The sequence below is a fragment of the Myiozetetes cayanensis genome, unplaced genomic scaffold (assembly GCF_022539395.1).
Source record: "Myiozetetes cayanensis isolate MyiCay16 unplaced genomic scaffold, myiCay2020 scf238, whole genome shotgun sequence".
In the NCBI taxonomy this organism is placed as follows: Eukaryota; Metazoa; Chordata; class Aves; order Passeriformes; family Tyrannidae; genus Myiozetetes; species Myiozetetes cayanensis.
In genome coordinates, this window is record NW_026087454.1 from 33,362 (window position 1) to 53,626 (window position 20,265).

Here is a 20,265-nt window from a genome sequence, read left to right on the forward strand (position 1 = left end):
ACCCCTTCAGCATCAATCGATGGAGTTATCGGATCCTGATCGAGTTATCAGATCCTGATCGAGTTATTGGATCCTGATCGAGCTATGGGTCCTGATCGAGTTATTGGGTCCTGATCGAGTTATTGGGTCCTGATCGAGTTGGGTGGAGGGACCCAAAACTCACCCCGGGACCCCAACACACCCTCCCTTCACTGACCCAGAGCTCTGGGCTCATTGCAAGTCGTTTATTAACGACCCCCATTGACCTCACTTGACCTTTGACCTTTGGTATGTTTGGGGGTCCCTGGTTTTGGGGAGGGGTCCCACATAAGGCTTTGAAAGCGCTTTTGGGGTGGGGGGCTCGGGGGCCCCAAAGGCACTGTGGGGGTGGGGGAGGGCACTGGGAGCCCCCAAATTGGGGAGGGCAGCTCAGAGTATTGCACAGGGGGAGGGGGTCTGAGTTGGGGAGACCGAGGGGTCTGGAGTGCTTGGGGGCACTGGGACCCCGGGGTGTGGAGTGTTTTGGGGGAGGGGAATCTGCCCCTCAGGAGTATTTGGTGTTGGGGAGGGGGCTCAGGAAGAGGGTTTGCCCCCTCCCCCTCCTTTGGTGTGTTTGGGGGTTCTCCTCCTCCACAGGGGGTCTGTGGGGAGAGGCAGAGCCCCCTGGAGTGTCTGGTGCTGCTGGGGGTGGGGGCTCGACCCCGTTCTTGGGGAGGGGGAGGTCACACGGGCTGAGCCCACGGGCTGGAGATGCGGCCGCATTGTGGGGAGGAGGAGGGGTCACAGTGGGGTGGTGACACCCTGACCCCCTCCCTTAACTCCCCGAGTGTCCCCCCCACCCCCAATGTCTGTGGACCCCCAATTTCCCACTCCCCATTTCCCTGTGCCCTCCTCCAACCCCGGCATCCCCCAAATCCCAGGACCCCCTAAAACCCCAAATTCCCCAACCCATAAACCCCAACCCCCCCAAAATCCCACCTGGATGTCACTGAGGACCTTCAGGAAGCGCTGGGTCAGCTCGGCCCTGTTCTCCATGGTGGGCACCTTGTGCCACTTGGGGGGTGGGGGACAGGAGGGGTCACAGGGCAGGAAAGACCCCCTCAAAATCCCACCCGCCCACAGACCACCCAGACACCCCCCACAACCCCCAGACCCCAAAACCACTCTGACACCCCCACCCTGTCCACACCCCCAAACCACCCAGACACCCCCACTTTCCCCAGACCCCAAAACCACCCAGACACCCCACACACTCCCCCAGACCCCAAACCACCCAGACACCTCCCAGACCCCCAAACCACCCAGACACCCCCCACAACCCCCAGACCCCCAAACCACCCAGACACCCCTCTACCTCCCCCCAGACCCCAAAACCACCCAGACACCCTCCCAGACCCCAAAACCACCCAGACACCCCCCACAACCCCCAGACCCCAAAACCACCCAGACACCTCCCAGACCCCAAACCACCCAGACACCCCCACCTCCCCCCAGACCCCCAAACCACCCAGACACCCCCAGACCCCCAAACCACCCAGACACCCCCAGCCCTCTCCAGACCCCAAACCACCCAGACATCCCCCACTTCCCCCAGACCCCCAAACCACCCAGACACCCCCCAGACCCCCAAACCACCCAGACACCCCCCCAGACCCCAAAACCACCCAGACACCCCCCCACCCTCCAGACCCCCAAACCACCCAGACATCCCCAGACCCCCAAACCACCCAGACACCCCCCACCTCTCCAGACCCCAAAACCACCCAGACACCCCCCAGACCCCAAAACCACCCAGACACCCCCCACCCTCTCCAGACCCCAAAACCACCCAGACACCCCCCAGACCCCAAAACCACCCAGACACCCCCACTTTTCCCCAGACCCCAAACCACCCAGACACCCCCCCGTCCCTCTCCAGACCCCAAAACCACCCAGACACCCCCCCACTTTTCCCCCCAGACCCCAAAACTTGCTGCTCGTACTCAGAACCCCCACACCTGCTGGGGGTCCCCAGCCCCTGTGCCCCCCCAGCCCCCTGCCCCCTGTGCCCCCAGCCCCCTGTGCCCCCCAGCCCCCAGCCTCCGCACTCGTCCTGGTAGAGGATCCTCTCCACGGGACACACCACGCAGGCCGTGCCGGTCCCGAACATTTCCCGCAGCCGCCCCTCCCGCAGCGCCCCCAGCACGTCCTCCATGGGCAGGTGCCCCTCCCGCACCCCAAATTCACCCTGGGGGGGTGGGAAAAAGGAGGGGGGTCAGGAGTGTCCTCCCACTCCTGCCCGTGGCCCTTCCTCCTCCATCCATGGGTGTGTTCCCCCATCCCTCCTGTCCCTGTGTGTGTCCCCACCCCAAAAAACATCCCCTTTTCCCCACCCCACCCCACCCAGACTCACCCCCCAAACACCCCAAAAACCCACCCAGGGCTTCACAGACTCACCCCCAAACACCCCAAAACTCCACCCAGGACTCCACAGACCAAACCTCCCCAGACACCCCAAACCCACCCAGGACTTCACAGAGACTCCCTCAAACATCCCAAAAACCCACCCAGGACTCCACAGACCACCCCCCAAACACCCCAAAACCCACCCAGGACTCCACAGACTCCCCCAAACACCTCCAAACCCACCCAGGGCTTCCAGACCACCCTCCCCAAACACCCCAAACCCACCCAGGGCCTCCAGATTTCCCACCCCAAACATCCCAAAGCCCACCCAGGACTCCACAGACTCCCCCAAACACCCCACAAAACCCACCCAGGACCCCACAGACCACACACCCCCCCAAACACCTCCCAGGAGCCCCCAACCCCACCTGACACCCCCTCCCCAAAACCCCCATTAACCCCTCCATGGCCACCCCCAGGACCCCTAAACCCTCAGGACCCCCCACTAACCCCTCCCCAGGACCCTAAACCCTCACAACCCCCATAACCCTCCCCAGGACCCCTAAACCCTCACGACCCCCACAACCCCCCTCCCCAGGACCCCTAAACCCTCTGACCCCCCACAACCCCCTCCCCAGGACCCCTAAACCCTCAGAACCCCCCAGAACCCCTCCCCAGGACCTCCTCAGCCCCTCTTGCCCTCCCAGGACTCCCTAAACCCTCAGACCCCCTCATAACCCCCTCCAAGCCTCCTGCCCGGTGCCCCCCGTACCCATTCCCCGTGCCAGCTCCAGGACGCTCTGCCGGGTCACCCCGGGCAGGATCAGCCCGTCCAGGGGGCGTCACCAGCTCCATCCCTGCTGGGGGTTGGGGGAGGCTGTGTCACCCCTGACACCCCCCCAAACCCCCTCCAACCCCACTGGGACCCCTGGTCGCCCCCACCCCCATCCTGGCATCCTGGGGGTCCAGAGCTCCCACCTCGCTCTGTGCCCCAAAAATCCCCAGGGGCACTCAGGACCCCTCCGGGCCGGGCCGCACCCCCGCCCTGGCGCCTCCCAGAAGACGAAGAGGTTCATGGTGCCCACCTCGGTGAGGAGGCGCTGGGGGCCGTGCAGCCACAGCACCTGCTGGCACCCCCGAGCCCGAGCGGCCGCCTGCAGGGCCAGGCCACGCCCGTAGTTCCTGGGGGAAAGGGGCTAGGGACTCCTAAAACCACCCCTGAACCACCCCTGGTTGGGGGAACCCCAAAAACTTCCCCGGAACCACCCCCGGATGGGGAAACCCCAAAAACCTCTCCCTGGGGCTGCGGCACCCCAAAAACCACCCCGGAACCACCTCCGGATTGGGAAACCCCGAAAAACCCCCCGAATCCATCCCCGGCTGGGAAAACCCCAAAAACCTCCCCGGAACCACCCCCGGCTTAGGAAACTCCAAAAACCTCCCCGAAACCAGCCCCGAATTGGGAAACCCCAAAAACCTCCCCACTGCCCATCCTGGGGCTGGGAAACCCCAAAAACCCCCCCAGAACCACCCCCAGCTGGGGAAACCCCAAAAACCTCCCCCTGGGGCTGGGAGACCCCAAAACCACCCCAATGGGGCTGGGAGACCCCAAATCCTCCCCTTGCAGCTGGAAGACCCCAATCCCCCCACCCTGGGGCTGAGAGACCCCAAACATCCCCCCAATTCATCACTCCCTCAGGACGCCCCCCCACTCCCGGGACCCTTCCCCTCCCGGGACCCTTCCCCCGCTCCTGAGACCCCTCCTCTCCTCAGGACCCCCTCCCCCCCCGGGACCCCTCCCCGCTCACCCCCAGTTTGCAGTCCCCGGGCCCCCGGCCAGGCCCGCACGTGCCGGGGGTCCGCCAGGAGCCCCACGGGGCTGAGGAGCCCCCCCGGGAAATACGGACCCACCGGGCAGGCGATGACGAAGAGCAGGGCCCGGCCCGGGGAGACCTCAGGTGGGCTGGGGAGGGGGGAGAGGAGAGGGGGTCAGTGATTGGGGAATACACAGAGACCCCCCTCAGACCCCAAAACCTGCACCCCGAGCTGCCCAGAACTCCCAGACCCCAAGAACCCCCTGTGAGCCCCAGACCCCAAAGAACCCACACACACACCGTGAGACCCCAGACCCCAAAGAACCCCCCATGAGCTCCCCAGAGCCCCCCGTGAGACCCCAGACCTAAAGAACCCCCGTGAGACCCCAGACCCCAAGAACACCCCTGAGGCTCCCCAGAGCCCCCGTGAGACCCAGACCCCAAAGAACCCCCACACTGTAGAGACCCCAGACCCAAAAGAACCCCCGTGAGACCCCAGACCCCAAAGAACCCCCTCCACTGTGAGACCCCCAGACCCCAAAGAACCCCCCACCATAGGCCCCCAGAGGCCCCCATGAGGCCCCAGACCCCAAAGAACCCCCGTAGAGACCCCAGACCCAAAGAACCCCTCCTCACTCATGAGCTCCCAGGAGACCTCTCATGAGCCCCAGACCCAAAGAACCCCCATCGTGAGACCCCAGACTCCAAAGAACCCCCGTGAGACCCCAGACCCCAAAGAAGCCCCCCATCGTGAGACCCCAGACCCCAAAGAAGCCCCCATGAGCCCCCAGGACTTCACAGACCCCCTTCCCCACAGGAGCCCTCCAGCCCCACGGGACCCTCCCCCTCCCCAGGACCCCCAAACCCCCCGCAGATTCCTAAGCCCCCAAGAATCATCCTAAACCACTCCAGCCCTCCCACGACCCCTCAGACCCCTCCCACGACCCCCACGACCCCCTCGAGGACCACCGAAACCTCCCCAGGATCTTCCCCCAACCTGCCCGAAGCCCCCAGAGACCCTCATAACCCCCTAAAACCCCTCTAACCCCAAAAACCCCCCAAAGCCCCCCAAAGCCCCCCACCCCTCGGTGCCGATGAAGGTGGGCCGCAGGTAGAGGCTGCCCTGGGGGTCTCGGGGCACCCAGCGCTCCTCCAGCCGAACCAGCGCCCGCAGGCACAGCAGCAGCTCCCGGCCCTCGAACGCCTGCGGGGAGGCACTGGGAGGCACTGGGAGCCACTGGGAGGCACTGGGAGGGAGTGGGAGGAGTGGGAAGGACTGGGGGATTGGGAAATGATTGGGAGGGGATTGGGGGGCACTGAGAGGGACTGGGAAGGGACTGGGAGGGAGTAGGAGGAGTGGGAGTGACTGGGGATTGGAAGGTACTGGGAATGATTGGAAGGGGATTGGGGGGCACTGGGAGGGACTGGGAAGGGAGTGGGAGTGACTGGGAGGGGACTGGGAGGGGAGTGGGAGGGGAGTGGGAAGGGACTGGGAGGGAGTGGGAGGAGTGGGGAAGGGACTGGGAGGGAGTGGGAAAGGAGTGGGAGTAACTGGGAGGGATTGGGAAGGAATTGGGGGGCACTGGGAATGATTGGGAGGGGATTGGGGGGCACTGGGAGGGACTAGGAAGGGACTGGGGGGGCACTGGGAAGGGCTCAGGGGGTGTTTCGGGGGAGTTTTTGGGGTCTCAGGGGAGTTTTTGGGGTCTATGGGGAGTTTTAGGGGATCCCAGGGGGTTTTTTGGGGTCTCAGGGGAGTTTTTGGGGATCCCAGGGGGTTTTTTGGGGTCTCAGGGGAGTTTTTGGGGATCCCAGGGGGTTTTTTGGGGATCCCAGGGGGTGTTTTGGGGTCTCAGAGGGTTTTTGGGGATCCCAGGGGGTGTTTTGGGGTCTCAGAGGGTTTTTGGGGATCCCAGGGGGAGTTTTTGGGGGTCTCAAGGGAGTTTTTGGGGGTCTTGGAGGGGTTTTGGGGATCCCAGGGGGTGTTTTGGGGATCTCAGGGGTGTTTTTGGGGTCTCAGGGGGTTTTGGGGATCCCAGGGGTTTTGGGGATCCCAGGGGGTGTTTTGGGGTCTCAGGGGAGTTTTTGGGGGAGTTTTGGGGCCTCAGGGAGTTTTGGGGGTCTTGGAGGGGTTTTGGGGATCCCAGGGGGTGTTTTGGGGGCTCAGGGGTTTTGGGGGTGTTTTGGGGTCTCAGGGGAGTTTTTGGGGATCCCGGGGGGTTTTTGGGGATCCCAGGGGGTGTTTTGGGGTCTCAGGGGAGTTTTGGGGATCCTAGGGGGTTTTGGGGTCTCAGGGAGTTTTTGGGGATCCTGGGGTTTTGGGGATCCCAGGGTTTTTGGGGTCTCAGGGGTGTTTTGGGAGTTTTGGGGGTCTCAAGGGAGTTTTGGGGTCTTGGAGGGGTTTTGGGGATCCTAGGGGTTTTGGGGATCCCAGGGGTGTTTTGGGGATCCCAGGGAGAGTTTTTGGGGTCTCAGGGGAGTTTTTGGGGCTCTTGGGGGGTTTTGGGGATCCCAGGGGTGTTTTGGGGATGCCAGGGGTGTTTTGGGGTCCCAGGGGTAGTTTTGGGGTCTCAGGGAGTTTTTGGGGGAGGTTTTTGGGGTCTCAGGGGAGTTTTTTGGGGTCTCAGGGGAGTTTTGGGGATCCCAGGGGTTTTTGGGGATCCCAGGGGTGTGTTTGGGGTCTCAGGGGTTTTTGGGGATCCCAGGGGTGTTTTGGGGTCTCAGAGGGTTTTGGGGATCCCAGGGGAGTTTTTGGGGTCTCAAGGGAGTTTTTGGGGGTCTTGAGGGGTTTTGGGGATCCCAGGGGTGTTTTGGGGTCTCAGAGGGTTTTTGGGGATCCTAGGGAGTTTTTGGGGGTCTCAGGGAGTTTTTGGGGTCTTGAGGGGGTTTGGGGATCCCAGGGGGTGTTTTGGGATCCCAGGGGTGCTTTTGGGGTCTCAAGGGAGTTTTTGGGGTCTTGGAGGGGTCTTGGGGGTGCCAGGGGAGTTTTGGGGTCTCAGGGGGTGTTTTGGGATCCCAGGGGTGTTTTGGGGTCTCAAGGGGTGTTTTGGGGATCCCGGAGTGTTTTGGGGATCCCAGGGGGTGTTTTGGGGTCTCAGGGGTAGTTTTTGGGGTCTCGGAGGGTCTTGGGGATCCCAGGGGGTGTTTTGGGGGTCCTGGGGTGTTTTGGGGTCCCAGGGGTGTTTTGGGGAGTTTTTTGGGGTCTCAGGGGAGTTTTGGGGTCTCAGGGGGGTTTTGGGGTCCCAGGGGTGTTTTGGGGATCCCAGGGGTGTTTTGGGGTCTCAGGGGGTTTTGGGGATCCTAGGGGTGTTTTTGGGGGTCTCAGAGGGTGTTTTGGGGATCCCAGGGGAGTTTTTGGGGTCTCAGGGAGTTTTTGGGGTCTTGGAGGGGTTTTGGGGATCCTAGGGGTGTTTTGGGGGTCTCAGAGGGTGTTTTGGGGATCCCAGGGGAGTTTTTGGGGGTCTCAAGGGAGTTTTTGGGGTCTTGGAGGGGTTTTGGGGATCCCAGGGGTGTTTTGGGGATCCCAGGGGAGTTTTTGGGGTCTCAAGGAGTTTTTGGGGTCTTGGAGGGGTTTGGGGATGCCAGGGAGTGTTTTGGGGGCTCTGGGGGTGTTTTGGGGATCCCAGGGGGTGTTTTGGGGTCTCAAGGGAGTTTTTGGGGTCCCAGGAGTTTTTGGGGATCCCAGGGGGTGTTTTGGGGTCTCAGGGGAGTTTTTGGGGGTCTTGGAGGGGTTTTGGGGATCCCAGGGGGTGTTTTGGGGGCTCTGGGGGTGTTTTGGGGGCTCAGGGGGTTTTGGGGGAGTTTTTTGGGGGTCTCAGGGAATTTTGGGGGTCTTGGAGGGGTTTTGGGGATCCCAGGGGTGTGTTTTGGGGATCCCAGGGGGTGTTTTGAGGGTCTCAGAGGGTTTTTGGGGATCCCAGGGGTGTTTTGGGGTCTCAGGAGAGCTTTTGGGGGTCTCTGAGGGTTTTGGGGATCCCAGGGGAGTTTTTGGGGGTCTCAAGGGAGTTTTTGGGGTCTTGGAGGGGTTTTGGAGGATCCCAGGGGTGTTTTGGGGTCTCAGGGGTTTTTGGGGTGTCTGGGGGCTCTGGGGGTGTCTGGGGTCCTGGGGTCTCACTGACGGGCAGGCAGACCCTCCTGGCCGATCTCTGCATCCTCTCCACGTTCAGTTCGGGCGGAAAAGGCGAATTTTGGCGTCATCACCCCGATAGGCCTTGAGACCCTCGAAGAGCTGGGGGAGGGGGTAGAGGGTTAGGGGGTCCCTAGGGGGTTTAGGGGTCCCTAGGGGGTTTAGGGGTCCCAGGGTGGATTTAGGGGGGTTTAGGGGAGATTTTGGGAGTCCCACCCACCTCCACCCCATAGTGCAGGGCTGGGGGTCCCAAGGGAGATTTTGGGGGTCCCAGGGGGGGTTTAGGGGGGATTTTGGGGGTCTCCTGGGGGTCCCACCTGCCTCCACCCCACAGTGCAGGGCTGGGGGTCCCAGGGGGGGTTTAGGGGGTCCCAGGGTGGATTTAGGGGGGTTTAGGGGAGATTTTGGGAGTCCCACCCGCCTCCACCCCATAGTGCAGGGCTGGAGGTCCCAAGGGAGATTTTGGGGATCCAGGGGGGCTTAGGGGATTTTGGGGGTTTAGGGGGGTCTCCTGGGGGTCCCACCCACTTCCACCCCATAGTGCAGGGCAGGGGGTTCCAGGGGGGATTTTGGGGATCCCAGGGTGGATTTAGGGGGGATTTTGGAGGGTTTAGGGGGGTCTCCTGGGGGTCCCACCTGCCTCCACCCCGTAGTGCAGGGCAGGGGGTTCCAGGGGGGATTTTGGGGGTCCCAGGGTGGGTTTAGGGGATTTTGGGGTCCCAGGTGGGTTCTGGGGTCCCACCTGCCTCCACGCCATAGTGCAGGGCAGGGGTCCCAGGGTGGATTTTGGGGGTCCCAGGTTGGGTTTAGGGGATTTGGGGTTTTGGGGTCTCCTGGGGTCCCACCCACTTCCACCCCATAGTGCAGGGCTGGGGGTCCCAAGGGAGATTTTGGGGGTCCCAGGGGGGGTTTAGGGGGGATTTTGGGTTTTTTTGGGGGGTCTCCTGGGGGTCCCACCTGCCTCCACCCCGTACTGCAGGGCTGGGGGTCCCAGGGGTGGATTTTCGGGGTCCCAGGGTGGATTTAGGGGGGATTTTGGGGGGTCTTCCAGGGGTCCCACCCACCTTGACACTGTAGTGCAGGGCAGGGGGTGCCAGGGGTGGATTTTGGGGGTCCCAGGATGGGTTTAGGTGGATTTAGGATGGATTTTGGGGGTCCCAGGGTGGGTTTAGGATGGATTTTGAGGGTCCTAGGGTGGGTTTAGGTGGATTTAGGATGGATTTTGGGGGTCCCAGGGTGTGTTTAGGGTGGATTTTGGGGGTCCCAGGGTGGGTTTAGGTGGGTTTAGGATGGATTTTGGGGGTCCCAGGGAGGATTTTGGGGGTCCCAGGGAGGTTTTTGGGGGTCCCACGCACCTCAACACCGTAGTGCAGGGCAGAGCTGGCAGGGTGCAGGCTGAGGGGCCGGAAGGGGTGGATTTTGGGGGTCCCAGGGGGGGGGTTTTTGGGGGTCCCAGGGAGGTTTTTGGGGGTCCCACCCACCTCGACGCCGTAGTGCAGGGCAGAGCTGGCGGGGTGCAGGCTGAGGGGCCGGAAGGGGTGGATTTTGGGGGTCCCAGGGTGGATTTTGGGGGGATTTTGGGGGTCCCACCCACCTCGACGCCGTAGTGCAGGGCAGAGCTGGCGGGGTGCAGGCTGAGGGGCTGGAAGGGGTGGATTTTGGGGGTCCCAGGGAGGTTTTTGGGGGTCCCAGGGAGGTTTTTGGGGGTCCCAGGGTGGATTTTGGGGGTCCCAGGGTGGGTTTTGGGTGGATTTTGGGGGGGTTTTGGGGGTCCCACCCACCTCAACGCCGTAGTGCAGGGCAGAGCTGGCGGGGTGCAGGCTGAGGGGCCGGAAGGGGTGGATTTTGGGGGTCCCAGGGTGGGTTTAGGTGGGTTTAGGTGTGTTTAGGATGGATTTAGGTGGATTTAGGATGGATTTTGGGGGGTTTAGGGGGGATTTTGGGGGTCCCACCCACCTCAACGCCGTAGTGCAGGGCAGAGCTGGCGGGGTGCAGGCTGAGGGGCCGGAAGGGGTGGATTTTGGGGGTCCCAGGGTGTTTTTGGGTGGATTTTGGGGGTCCCACCCACCTCGACACCGTAATGCAGGGCAGAGCTGGCGGGGTGCAGGCTGAGGGGCCCGAAGGGGTGGATTTTGGGGGTCCCCCAGCCCCCCTGGCGGTTCCACTCCACGCTCAGCATGTGGTCGGTGAAGAAGGTGCCGAAGGGGAGGTCGGGCCGGGCCGGGGGTCCCGGGGTCGGGTGGGCTCCACCTCCAGCTCCGAGGCCTGGGGGTCAGGGGTCAGGGGGGTTCAGGGGAGGATTTTGGGGTCTCCCAACCCCTCCCATGAGGGATTTTGGGGTCCGGCCCCGGACTCACCCTGAAGGTGCTGCCGTGGCTGCGCCGCAGGAGCCTCGCCAGGAGCTGGGGAGGTCAGGACCCTCCCAGTTTGGGCCAGTTTGGCCCAGTTTGGGCCCAGTTTGGGCCCAGGGAGAGGGAGGGGGAGGGGCCTCGATCGAGCGCCGGGTCCGGCCCCTCCCCCAAACTCTGGACTTTGATCCCCCCCCACCCCAAAACCCTCCCGGAGCCGCCATCGCAGGGACACGCGGGACTGGGAGCACTGGGAGGAACTGGGAGAGGCCTGGGGGGCACTGGGAGGACTGGGAGAGGCCTGGGGAGCACTGGGAGGGACTGGGGGCACTGGGAGGAACTGGGAGGCCTGGGGCACTGGGAGGAACTGGGAGGGTGTGTGGGGGGCACTGGGAAGAACTGGGAGGGTTTGGGGGGCACTTGGAGGGACTGGGGGGCACTGGGAGGACTGGGAGAGGCCTGGGGAGCACTGGGAGGGACTGGGAGCACTGGGAGGAACTGGGAGAGGCCTGGGGGGCACTGAGAGAGGTTTGGGGGCACTGGGAGGGAACTGGGAGGGTGTGAGGGGCACTGGGAGGGTCTGGGAGGGTCTGGGCGGCACTTGGTGGGTCTGAGGGGCACTGGGAGGGAACTGGGAGGGTGTGTGGGGGGCACTGGGAGGGTCTGGGGGGCACTGGGAGGGTCTGAAGGGCACTGGGAGGGTCTGAGGGGGCCACTGGGAGGAACTGGGACCGTCTTGGGGGGGCACTGGGTGGAACTGGGAGGGCATTGGGAGCACTGGGAAGGGCGCCTGAATGGAACTGGGAAGCCCTGCAGGGCACTGGGAAGGTCTGAGGGGCACTGGGAAGGGCTAAGGGGCACTGGGAGCACTGGGATGGGCACTGGGAAGGTCTGAGGGGCACTGGGAGCACTGGGATGGGCACTGGGAAGGTCTGAGGGGCACTGGGAGCACTGGGATGGGCACTGGGAAGGTCTGAGGGGCACTGGGAGCACTGGGATGGGCACTGGGAAGGGCTGAGGGGCACTGGGGAGGTCTGGGGGGCACTGGGAAGGGCTAAGGGGCACTGGGAGCACTGGGATTGGCACTGGGAAGGTCTGAGGGGCACTGGGAGCACTGGGATTGGCACTGGGGAGGTCTGAGGGGCACTGGGAGCACTGGGATTGGCACTGGGGAGGTCTGGGGGGCACTGGGAGGGTTCGCTGGAGTTACTGGGAGAGTCACTGGTGCCACTGGTGTCCCTGGGAGGGGTCACTGGGAGGAACACTGGGAGGAGCATTGGGAGGAGCACTGGGAGGGGTCACTGGGAGCACTGGGAGGGGTCACTGGAGAGGTCACTGGGATCACTGGGAGCACTGAGAGGGGTCACTGGTGTCCCTCGGAGGGGTCACTGGGAGGAACACTGGGAGCACTGGGAGGGATCACTGGGAGGGGTCACTGGGAGCACTGGGAGGGATCACTGGTGGGATCACTGGGAGCACTGGGAGGGGTCACTGGGAGCACTGGGAGGGATCACTGGTGTCCCTCGGAGGGGTCACTGGGAGGAACACTGGGAGCACTGGGAGGGATCACTGGGAGGGGTCACTGGGAGCACTGGGAGCACTGGGAGCACTGGAGGGGTCACTGGGAGCACTGGGAGGGGTCACTGGGAGGGGTCACTGGGAGCACTGGGGGGGGGCCCTGGAGGGGTCAGTGGGAGCACTGGGAGGGGTCACTGGGAGCACTGGGAGGGATCACTGGTGTCACTGGGAGCACTAGGAAGGGTCACTGGTGTCACTGGGAGCACTGGGAGGGGTCGCTGGGATCACTGGGAGGGGTCCCTGGAGGGGTCGCTGGGAGCACTGGGAGGGGGTCACTGGGAGCACTGGGAGGGGGCCCTGGAGGGGTCACTGGGAGCACTGGGAGGAATCACTGGTGTCACTGGGAGTCCCCGCGGGCCGCGCTGGGAGGGGTCCCCACTGTCCCTGGGAGGTCCCCGCCGTCACTGGGAGCTCACTGGTCCTTACTGGTGCCACTGGTGCCGCCGCTCTCGCCGCTCCCGCGCGCCGGGTCCGCAGCGCCGCCGCCGCCATCGCTCCAGGCCCCGCCCCTTTCCCCGCGCTCGACCAATGGGAACGCGCCGTGCGCGCCCCGCCCTCCGCTCGCCGCCAATGGGAACGCGCCGTGCGCGCCCCGCCCCTTTTCCCACCGCGGCCCAATGGGAAGGCGCCGTCCCGCCCCGCCCCCGCGCGCAGCCAATGGGAGGAGGGCTCGGCGCCGCGCCCCGTAAGCCACGCCTACTTTTCTTATAGCCACGCCCACAGTCGTAAAGAGCCCGCCCTCCATTACGTCATTAAATTATGCGCATAAACCACGCCTCTCTTTATTAATTTGCATATAGACCACGCCCTCCGACCAATGGAAGCCACGCCCCCTCCTCCCGATGAATGAAACGAGTTTTGGGGGGGGCGGGGCCAAAAAAAACCCCAAAAAAAACGCGGGGACCTCCCAAAATCCTCACCCCTCCCCCCCCTCCCCACCCCCAAACCCTCCTAACACGTGGGGAGCCCCAAAATCCTCACCCCTCCCCCCCCGGCCCCACCCCCAAACCCTCCTAACACGCGGGAGCCCCAAAATCCCCTCCCCAAACATCAGGGGACCCCATATCCACCCTGGGACTCCTAAAATCCCCCTGGCACCCCCAAAATCCTCCTGGACCCCAGCCCTGCACTCTGGGGTGGAGGCGGGGGGACCCCAGGAGATCCCTCAAAGCCCCCAAAACCCCATAAATCCACCCTGGGACCCCCTAAACCCCCCTCTCCCCCGAGCCTCCCCAAATTCCCCTGCCCCCAAACTTCCCCGAGCTCCTCCCTCACCCCCCAAAAAAAAAAAAAACCACCTGGGGGTGGGAGGACCCTCAAACTCCTCCCCACTCATTTGGGGACCCCAAAATCTCCTCTGTGTCCCCCAAAGTCCAAACTTCTCTGCCCCACCCCACCCAAGGAGGCTTTTTGGCCCCCTTTTTCCCCAATTTGGGGTGCCCCGCTCTGACCCCTCCCCCGGAGCGCGTGGGTGGGTTTTTGGGTGGGGTGGGGGGAGGAGGCGCAGGAGCTTCCCACGGGTGGGGGTGGGGCAGGTGGGGCTCCGCGTCGAGGCAGGTCCCGGCAATGGAGCAGGAGCAGCGACCTCGTCGTGTCCCCCTCCCACACCCCCAAGAGGGGCCCAGGACCCCAACCCAAAAAGCGATCCAGGGGACCCCCGGCCCCACCTGCTGGGGCATCTGCGGGGCCAGGGCCATCAGCCACGACTTCGTGCTGGCCCTGCAGACCCTGCCCCGCTCCGAGCACCAGGTGACACTGGGACCCCTCCTGGGGAGGGGGAGGGTGGGGAGACCCCGAGCCCAGGTGACACTGGGGACCCTCCTGGGGGGAGGGTGGGGAGTGACCCCGAACCCAGGTGACACCGGGACCCCTCCTTAGGGGGAAGGGAGTGGGGGGACCCCTGAACCCCCTGGGGAGGGGGAGGGAGGTGCCCCCAAACCCAGGTGACACCGGGGACCCCTCCTTGGGGAGGTGAGGTGAAACCCCAGACCCAGGTGACACCAGGACCCCTCCTGGGGGGAAAAAGGGTGGGGAGGACCCAGGACCCCCTGGGGAGGAGGAGGGGGTGACCCCCGGGCCCAGGTGACACCGGGACCCTCCTGGGGGTTATGGGAGAGTGGGGGTGCCCCCGAACCCAGGTGACACCGAGGACCCCTCCTGGGGGGAAAAGGGTGGGGGTGCCCCTGAACCCCCTGGGGAGGGAGGGGAGGGCAAAATCTCGTGACCCCTTGGATCCCCCACCCTAAAAACCCTGGGACCCCCTTGGATCCCCCATCTAAAAACCCTGAGACCCCCCATCCCCCGAGACCCCTGATTCCCACAGGAGGCTCGGGGTGAGAGGAGAGGAAGGAGGAGCAGGATTTTGGGGTGTCCCCGGGAGGAGGGATTTTGGGGTGTTCCCCCCCCAGGGAGGAGGGGGATTTTGGGGTGTCCCCCGGGAGGAGGGCGATTTTGGGGTCCCCTCCGGGAGGAGGGGGTTTTTGGGGTTTCCCCCCGGGAGGAGGGGGATTTTGGGGTTTCCCCCCCGGAGGAGGGGGATTTTGGGGTCCCCCCCCGGGAGGAGCGGGATTTTGGGGTGTCCCCCCCCCGGGAGGAGGGGGATTTTGGGGTCCTCCCTCGGAGGAGGGGGATTTTGGGGTGTCCCCGGGAGGAGGGGATTTTGGGGTCCCTCCCGGAAGGAGGAGGATTTTGGGGTGTCCCCCCGGGAGGAGGGGGATTTTGGGGTCCCCCCCGGAAGGAGGGGGATTTTGGGGTTTCCCCCCCCCAGGGAGGAGGGGGATTTTGGGGTCCCCCCCCGGAGGAGGGGGATTTTGGGACCCCCCCCGAGAGGAGGGGGATTTTGAGGTCCCCCCCTGGAGGAGGGGTTTGGAGTCCCGGAGGAGGGATTTGGGGTGTCCCCGGGAGGAGGGGATTTGGGGGATTTTAGGGTCCCCCGGAGGAGGAGGATTTTGGGCCCCCCCTCGATGTCCCCCCCCCCAGGTGGTGGCCGTGGCCGCTCGGGATCTGGGCCGTGCCCGGGACTTCGCCCGGCGCCTCGGGGTGCCCCGAGCCTACGGCACCTACGAGGAGCTGGCCCGGGACCCCCACGTGGGTGAGACCCCCGGGAGGGGGGGTTGGGGTGCCCTGGTGGGGTTTGGGGTGTCCTGATGGGATTGGGGTGCCCTGATGGGATTGGGGTGTCCTATTGGGGTTTGGGGTGCCCTGATGGGATTGGGGTTTCTTTGGGGTATCCTCCCTCCAGACTTGGTGTACGTGGGGGTGGTGAACACGGGGGGGTTTTGAGATCAGAGAGTTTTGGGATCAGGGGTTTTGGGATCAGGGGGTTTTGTTTTGGGATCAGCAGGTTTTGGGATCAGAGGGTTTTGGGATCAGCAGGTTTGGGATCAGCAGGTTTTGGGATCGGGGGTTTTGGGATCAGCAGGTTTGGGATCAGCAGGTTTTGGGATCGGGGGTTTTGGGATCAGCAGGTTTTGGGATCGGGGGTTTTGGGATCAGGGGTTTTTGGGGTCGGGAGGTTCTGGGATGCCCTCACACGGTTTTTGGGGTTTTTTTTGGGGTGCCCCCCAGACGTGGTGTACGTGGGGGTGGTGAACACGGGGGGTTTTTGGGGTCAGGGGTTTTGGGATCAGGGGTTTTGGGATCAGGGGTTTTGGGGGTCGGGATGTTCCGGGGTGCCCTGACAGAGGGGTTTTGGGGGTTTTTTGGGGTGCCTCCCAGACGTGGTGTACGTGGGGTGGTGAACACTGGGGGTTTTTGGGGTCAGGGGTTTTGGGATCCAGGGGTTTTTGGGGTCAGGGGTTTTTGGGATCAGGGGGTTTTGGGGTCGGGAGGTTCTGGGATGCCCTCACACAGGTTTTTGGGGTTTTTTTGGGGTGTCCCCCAGACGTGGTGTACGTGGGGTGGTGAACACAGGGGGGTTTTGGGGTCGGGAGGTTCTGGGCTGCCCTCACACGTTTTTGGGGTTTTTGGGGGTGTCCCCAGACGTGGTGTACGTGGGGGTGGTGAACACGGGGGGTTTTGGGGTCAGGGTTTTTGGGGTCGGGATGTTCCGGGGTGCCCTGACGGGGGTTTTTGGGGTTTTTTTGGGGTGCCCCCCAGACGTGGTGTACGTGGGGGTGGTGAACCCCTCCCACCTGCCCACGGGCCGCCTGTTCCTGGCCGCGGGCCGGGCCGTGCTGATGGAGAAGCCGATGGCGGTCGGGGCCGGAGAGGTGGCCGAGCTCGTGGCGGCCGCGCGGGAGAGGGGGGTGTTCCTCATGGAGGTGGGACCACCATCCCCCTCCCCTCCCCCCGGCCCATCATCCCCCTCCCACCCTCCCACCATCCCCCTCCCCTTCCTCCCATCCCACCATCCCCCTTCCCAGTGACCCCCATTCCCAGTGACCCCCTCCCCATTCCCAGTGACCCCTCCCCATTCCCAGTGCCCCCTCCCCATTCCCAGTGCCCCCTCCCCATTCCCAGTGACCCCCTCCCCATTCTCAGTGAGTCCCCTCCCTTCTCCCAGTGATCCCATCCCATTCCCAGTGACCCCCCCATTCTCAGTGACCCCCATTTCCAGTAACCCCCATTCCCAGTGACCCCTCCCTTCTCCCAGTGATCCCCCATGCCCAGTGCCCCCTCCCATTCCCAGTGAGTCCCCCTTCTCCCAGTGCCCCTCATTCCCAATCCTGCCACTCACTGTAACTGTCCCCATTCCCAGTTCCCCACCGTTCCATTCCCAGTGCTCCCAGTGCCCCCTCATTCCACTCCCAGTACCTCCCTCCTATTCCCATTCCCTCCCAGTGCTCCCCATTCCAATCCCAGTCCCTCCCCTCCTATTCCCATTCCCTCCCAGTCCCACCCTCCTATTCCCATTCCCCCAGTGCCCCCCATTCCACTCCCAGTGCTCCCAGTGCCCCCATTAGCGCTCCCAGTGCCCCCATTCCATTCCCAGTGCCCCCATTCCATTCCCAGTGCCCCCATTCCCACTCCCAGTGCCCCCATTCCACTCCCAGTGTCCCCCATCTCCATTCCCAGTGCCCCTATTCCATTCCCAGTGCCCCCATTAGCGCTCCCAGTGCCCCCATTCCATTCCCAGTGCCCCCATTGCACTCCCAGTGCTCCCAGTGCCCCCCATTCCATTCCCAGTGCCCCCCATTCCACTCCCAGTGCTCCCAGTGCCCCCACTCAGCGCTCCCAGTGCCCCCATTCCCATTCCCAGTGCCCCCAGTCCCTCCTCCCATTCCCAGTGCTCCCAGTGCCCCCAGTTGCCGCCTCCCTCTCCCCGCAGGGGTTCTGGACCCGTTTCTTCCCCGCCTGGCGCCGCCTCGAGGCTTTGGTGGCCGGGGGGGCTTTGGGGACCCCCCTTCTGTTCCGGGGCTCGCTGGGCTTCAACCTGGGGGGGGTGGAGCGGCTGCGGGAGCCGGGCCTGGCCGGGGGGGCCCTGCTGGACCTGGGGGGGTACGGCCTGCAGATGGCCCTGGCCCTGCTGGGGGGCACCCCCAGAGCCCTCTGGGCCCACGGCATCCTGCACCCCACCGGTAATGTGCTGGGGGACTGGGGGACTGGGAGGGGATTGGGGAGGATTAGGGGCACTGGGTGGGGACTGGGAGGGCACTGGGAGGGACTGGGAGGACTGGGAGGGGCTGGGAGGGACTGGGGGGACTGGGAGGGACTGGGAGGGACTGGAGGGGGACTGGGAGGGAACTGGGGTACAGGAGGCACTGGGGGGGCACTGGGGGGACTAGGAGGGACTTGGAGGGACTGGAAGGAAACTGGGGGTACAAGGGGGACTGGGAGGGCACTGGGAGGAACTGGGGACACTGGGAGGGACTGGGGGACACTGGGAAGGACTTGTGGGGTGAGGGGACACACACATGACATTCTGCACCCCACTGGTGTGGACTGGGAGGGCACTGGGAGGGAACTGGGGCTGCAAGGGGGCACACTGGGAGGGGACTGGGAGGAACTGGGGGTACAAGAGGGGACTGGGAGGGCACTGGGAGTCCTGGGGGCACTAAGATGGTCTGGGTTGGGGTTGGGGGGTGGTTCAAGGTGGAGAGGGCAGAGTCAGAACTCAGAGGGGGGGTCACTGGGGGGGTCCCTGTTCCTCCCCCTCCCAAAATGTGGGGGGTTCAGGGGTGGACGAGTCGGGGACGGGACGGTGAATTTTGGGGAACCGCCTGAAAATGTGGGGGGAATTCAGGGGTGGACGAGTCGGTGACGGTGACCGTGGATTTTGGGGTCACCTCCTGAAAATGTGGGGGGTTCAGGGGTGGACGAGTCGGTGACGGTGACCGTGGATTTTGGGGTCACCTCCTGAAAATGTGGGGGGGTTCAGGGGTGGACGAGTCGGTGACGGTGACCGTGGATTTCGGGGGGCACCGCCTGGCCGTCATCACCTGCTCCATGGCCGCGGGGCTGCCGGGGGGAGTCGCCCTGGGGGCACTCCGGGCTGGCCGGTCGGGTGGAGACCAAAATCCCCGAAACCCCCACATTCCTGGGGGGGAGGAACTCCCAAAGTCTCCCCTCGGGGGTCCCAACTCCAGGTCCAACTTGCGCCCTGGGGCAGGCTGAGTGAGTGGGTCTGGGGTGGGGAAACCCCCAAAAACCCCCCAACCCCCCACATTCCTGGGGAGGGGAGGAACCCCCAAAGAGTCTCCCCTCCCCGGGGTCCCAAACTCCAGGGGGTCCCAAACTTGCCGCCCTGGGGGCACCGGGGCTGAGGTGGGTCTGGGGTGGGGGAACCCCAAAAAGCTAAAAACCTACCCCACATTCCTGGGGGGAGGAAACCCCAAAGAGTCCCCGGGGTCCCAAATTCCAGGGATGGGGCGGGGGGGCACCACGGAGGAGGGGTCCCCCCAAAAAGAAAGTGGGGCACGTGGGGATGGCATTCCTGATTTGGGAGGGGATTTCTTTTGGGGGTGGCCAGGGGGTTTTGGGGTTTCTCCTCTGTTTTGGGGTGAGGGGGTTTTGGGGTCAGGGGCTTTTGGGGTCGGGGCTTTTGGAATCAGGGGTTTGGGGATCAGGGATTTTTGGGATCAGGGAGCTTTTGGGGTCAGAGGGTTTTGGGGTCAAGGGGGCTTTTGGGGTCAGGGGTTTTAGGATCAGGGGGCTTTTGGGATCAGGGGCTTTTGGGATCAGGGGGCTTTTGGGGTGATTTTTGGGATCAGGGGGCTTTTGGGGTGATTTTTGGGTCAGGGGTTTTTGGGGTCAGGGATTTTTGGGATCAGGGGGCTTTTGGGGTCAGGGGGTTTTGGGATCAGGGAGTTTTGGGGTGAGGGGGTTTTTGGGATCAGGGAGTTTTGGTGTCAGGGGGTTTTGGGATCAGGGATTTTTGGAATCGGGGTTTTTGGGGTCAGGGGGTTTTGGGGTGAGGAGGGGTCACAGGGAACCCCCTGACATGTCCGTGTCTCCCCCCCCCCCAAAAACCCCTGCAGTTCCCTGACAACATGAACTGCCCCACGGAGCTGCTCTGGGGGGGTCGCCGGGAGGTTTTCCCTCTGCCCCCCCCTTCGGAGCCCCTCAACTTCCCGCACAGCACCGGGCTCCGCTTCGAGGCCCAGCACGTCCGGGAGTGCCTCCTGCAGGGTGAGGGGGGTCCCTGGGGGTTTGGGGGGTCCCTGGGTCAGGGGCGTCGCTGACCCCTCTGTGCCCCCCAGGGCTGACGGAGAGCCCGGTGATGCCGCTGGCCGAGAGCGAGCTCATCGCGCGGCTCCTGGACCAGGCTCGGGAGCAGGTGGGGGCTGCGGGGCCTGGGGGGGGCTCTGGGGCCGAGCCCACCCCCGGGGGAGACCCCTGAGCCTGGGGGGGGACCCCTGGATTTCGGTGTGGCCCCCCCTGCTCTTCCAGCAATAAAGGCTTTGAAAACTTTGACACCACGCGGGTTTGCGGCCCCGCCAACCCCCCCAGATTTGGGGGGTCCTGAGGGGATGATTTGAGGGATTTTGAGGTCCCTGACGATGGATTTGGGGGCTTAATGGACATTCTGGGCTCCCTGAGGGAGATTCTGGGGTTAATGAGGTTTTGGGCTCCCCCTCTCCTCCATCCCTGCGGG

At 64.3% G+C, this 20,265-nt stretch overlaps 2 protein-coding genes across 2 annotated transcripts; one reads left to right on the forward strand and one right to left on the reverse strand.

Annotated features, from left to right (window-relative positions):
* Positions 1-12: 12 nt before the first annotated feature.
* Positions 13-12,722, reverse strand: LOC126642627 (branched-chain-amino-acid aminotransferase, cytosolic-like). The gene is given in 14 exon segments (XM_050320429.1): positions 13-54; positions 958-1,078; positions 2,067-2,206; positions 3,137-3,142; positions 3,144-3,252; positions 3,403-3,546; positions 4,169-4,327; positions 5,261-5,382; positions 8,297-8,352; positions 8,355-8,406; positions 10,373-10,533; positions 10,536-10,569; positions 10,662-10,706; positions 12,657-12,722. Coding segments are annotated over 14 exon segments (1,257 nt in total).
* A 1,074-nt stretch (positions 12,723-13,796) lies between these two features.
* Positions 13,797-20,010, forward strand: DHDH (dihydrodiol dehydrogenase). The gene is made up of 8 exons (XM_050320430.1): positions 13,797-13,979; positions 15,210-15,321; positions 16,329-16,492; positions 17,500-17,749; positions 18,550-18,662; positions 19,033-19,042; positions 19,647-19,799; positions 19,871-20,010. The coding sequence occupies exons 1-8, from the start codon at positions 13,797-13,799 to the stop codon at positions 20,008-20,010; spliced, it is 1,125 nt and encodes a 374-aa protein (XP_050176387.1).
* The last annotated feature ends 255 nt before the right edge of the window (positions 20,011-20,265 follow it).

Coding starts and splice junctions, on each gene's coding strand:
- DHDH (XM_050320430.1), top strand. CDS start 13,797: ATGGAGCAGGAGCAGCGACCTCGTCGTGTCCCCCTCCCACACCCCCAA. Junction 16,493..17,499: donor GGGGGGTGTTCCTCATGGAG/GTGGGACCACCA, acceptor CTCTCCCCGCAG/GGGTTCTGGACCCGTTTCTT. Junction 17,750..18,549: donor CGGCATCCTGCACCCCACCG/GTAATGTGCTGG, acceptor GGGGGGGTTCAG/GGGTGGACGAGTCGGTGACG.